Source organism: Acanthisitta chloris, unplaced genomic scaffold (genome assembly GCF_000695815.1).
Source record: "Acanthisitta chloris isolate BGI_N310 unplaced genomic scaffold, ASM69581v1 scaffold530, whole genome shotgun sequence".
Taxonomy (NCBI): domain Eukaryota; kingdom Metazoa; phylum Chordata; class Aves; order Passeriformes; family Acanthisittidae; genus Acanthisitta; species Acanthisitta chloris.
In genome coordinates this window covers 59,926-62,183 of record NW_008653153.1, presented here as the reverse complement: position 1 = coordinate 62,183, position 2,258 = coordinate 59,926, and the positions used below count along the sequence as shown (strand labels likewise).

Here is a 2,258-nt window from a genome sequence, read left to right as displayed (position 1 = left end):
GGGTTGATGGTTGGACTTGGTGATCTTGGAGGTCTTTTCCAACCTTAATGATTCTGTGATTCTATAAATCATAGATGGGCCTAGGTGGAGTAAAAGTAGTAGTACAGAACCTAACTCTGTAGGAATACTTCTGGCCTGCACATGACCTGCTGGACAGCTGTTCCTTCTTGTGTGAAGACTGTTTGGCTGTGGTGGTGGTGAAGTGCCCTCAGAGTGATGAGAATTTAACTGCAGAGCCAAGTGCTTGGATTAATTCTGGTGATGGATAGCAGCACATAAATAATTCTGTGCTTAGCCTACACCCACTGTAGCCCAGTGGGAGGGCTGGGAAGGGACAGCTCCCTTTGTAGTCCCTCATCCTGCTGTTGCTTGAGCAGGTCATCTCAACTTCCAAGTGGAAAAGACAGAGGCAGTGGCTGGTGTGGTGACCAGATCTTCACCCACACTACTATTTGTTTGTTTTAGATTTTTCCCTGTGCTTCCTCAGATCAAAGCTTTCCCTCACCTGCTCACCCCTTGGATGGACTGAACTCTGCTCTCTGCTTAGCAGAAGGAGCGCACAGATCTCCATCCTCCCTCGAGCCTGGTTGTTTCCATCTGCTGTTAGCCAGAGGAGGGTCAGGACCCCTGTCAGCCTGTGGTTGCATAAAAGGCATCCCAAGGTGCCCTTTCCCCTCTCCATGCCCTCCTCCTGGGTCTGGTGGTGTGCCCAGGCGGTGCCAGGGGGGTTGGGCCCCTTTGCCCGGTGGCTGCAGTTGATCCTGCCCAGCATGGATCTGGTGAAAGGAGTGGATGTGCATGGAGGGCACTCAGCACTGTGGTGGGGAGGTGCCCTGTGGCTTCTGGTGGCCCTGGCAGGTGGTGCAGGTGCTGTCACAGGAGATGCTGTGTGGACACTTGGCTTTGGCAACTGCCCTGGGATGAGCTGGGGAAGCCCTTGGGATGCAAACCGACTCCGTGTCTCCATCCCTGTGTCCCTAACACAAGCTGTGATTTGCTAACCTTGTCGTGAAATGCATTTGCCTTTTCTTAAAACATGTCATTTTTTCCCCCTGTTTATTTCCAGGTGCTCTTAATATTCTGTTGCTGACCAAAAGTTTACTCTGTGTTCGTTGTCTCCCAGGTAAACGCAAAGCGCTGAAGTTAAATTTTGCAAATCCACCTTTCAAGTCCACAGCAAGATTTACTCTAAATACATCTGGAGTTCCTTTCCAAAATCCACACATGTGAGTATAAAGCCAATGGCACAACTAGTGGAACAACTTTGAGGTGTAATAGCCAACACCCAATGTTAGTTAAATGCAGTTTGATTATTCCAGTTATTTGTAGGTTGTTTAAATCTCTCAGTTTGAGTCACTGTAGAAGGTTTAATTTTTTTCTAGAATTAAAAGAGGTTAAATTTGGATCTTCCTGTTTTACCCTGGAGCTAATGCCTTCCAGAATGGATTGAACTGAGATATTGTAGCTGATAATGCTAGATATGCCTAGAGTTAATTTTCAGACTGATTCACTGTCGTTTTCCTGTCTCTTATAGCTTATTACTGTCTCTGAGTAGCTTATTACTTTTTGTTAAAGAGAAGTTCCTGTTTCTGTGTTAGTTGTGAAAGCCATAACTGTGATAGACTTGTTTTCAGCACTAAGATAGACAAAAGGTTGAGGATTATCATTTTCCCAACAAGTTGCTGTCGGGGAGTTAGTCAGAGATTAGCTCTCCCTGAGTTTTCTAGCCAGCTAGCTCCAGGATATCCCTCCCAAGTCTGAATGAAGTGTGGCACAGAGCTGTTCCTGATGCTAGTAAATCCCAGAGTACATCGGCACCGAAAAGATCAGCTTTGTATCCTCAGATCCACCAATCTAGCTGGATGGGAGCTGCCCCGCTGCCACTCAGTGGGGCAGGTGCAGCAGGCACAGAGACACATCTCACCATTTTCTTCTCTGAGGGCTCATGAGTTTTGTCAGCGTCAAGTCTCAAACTGCCCCTGCAGCCTCCCTGCTGCCTGGGCTCTCCGGGCTGTCCCTGGCCCAGGCTGCTCCTGCTTGGCTCTGCATGTTGCTGCCTCTCTCCTGGAGCTCAGTACCTTCTGCTTCCCCAGGACATACCTGCTGGGCTCTGTTTCTGTTCCCAGTGGCTTCTTTGTGCTGGGGATTGTCAAGCAAGCCTTTATTGAGGTAGAAACGTGTCTGATGAGTTATGGATGGTAATTACAGCATCTAGAAATTTTGTAGAGTATTTTAGGTGATTCTTCTTACAATCCTGA

General features: G+C 47.8%; 1 protein-coding gene across 1 annotated transcript in view; it reads left to right on the top strand.

Moving 5' to 3' along the window:
• Positions 1-1,066: 1,066 nt before the first annotated feature.
• The window catches only part of LOC103806832 (dual specificity mitogen-activated protein kinase kinase 4-like), a gene marked incomplete at its 5' end in the record, with an annotated part of 45,195 nt that continues 44,003 nt past the window's right edge, over positions 1,067-2,258 (top strand). Inside the window, 2 exon segments of the mRNA XM_009079544.1 lie at positions 1,067-1,111; positions 1,114-1,226. Of these exon segments, the coding sequence (XP_009077792.1) occupies positions 1,067-1,111; positions 1,114-1,226 (158 nt within the window).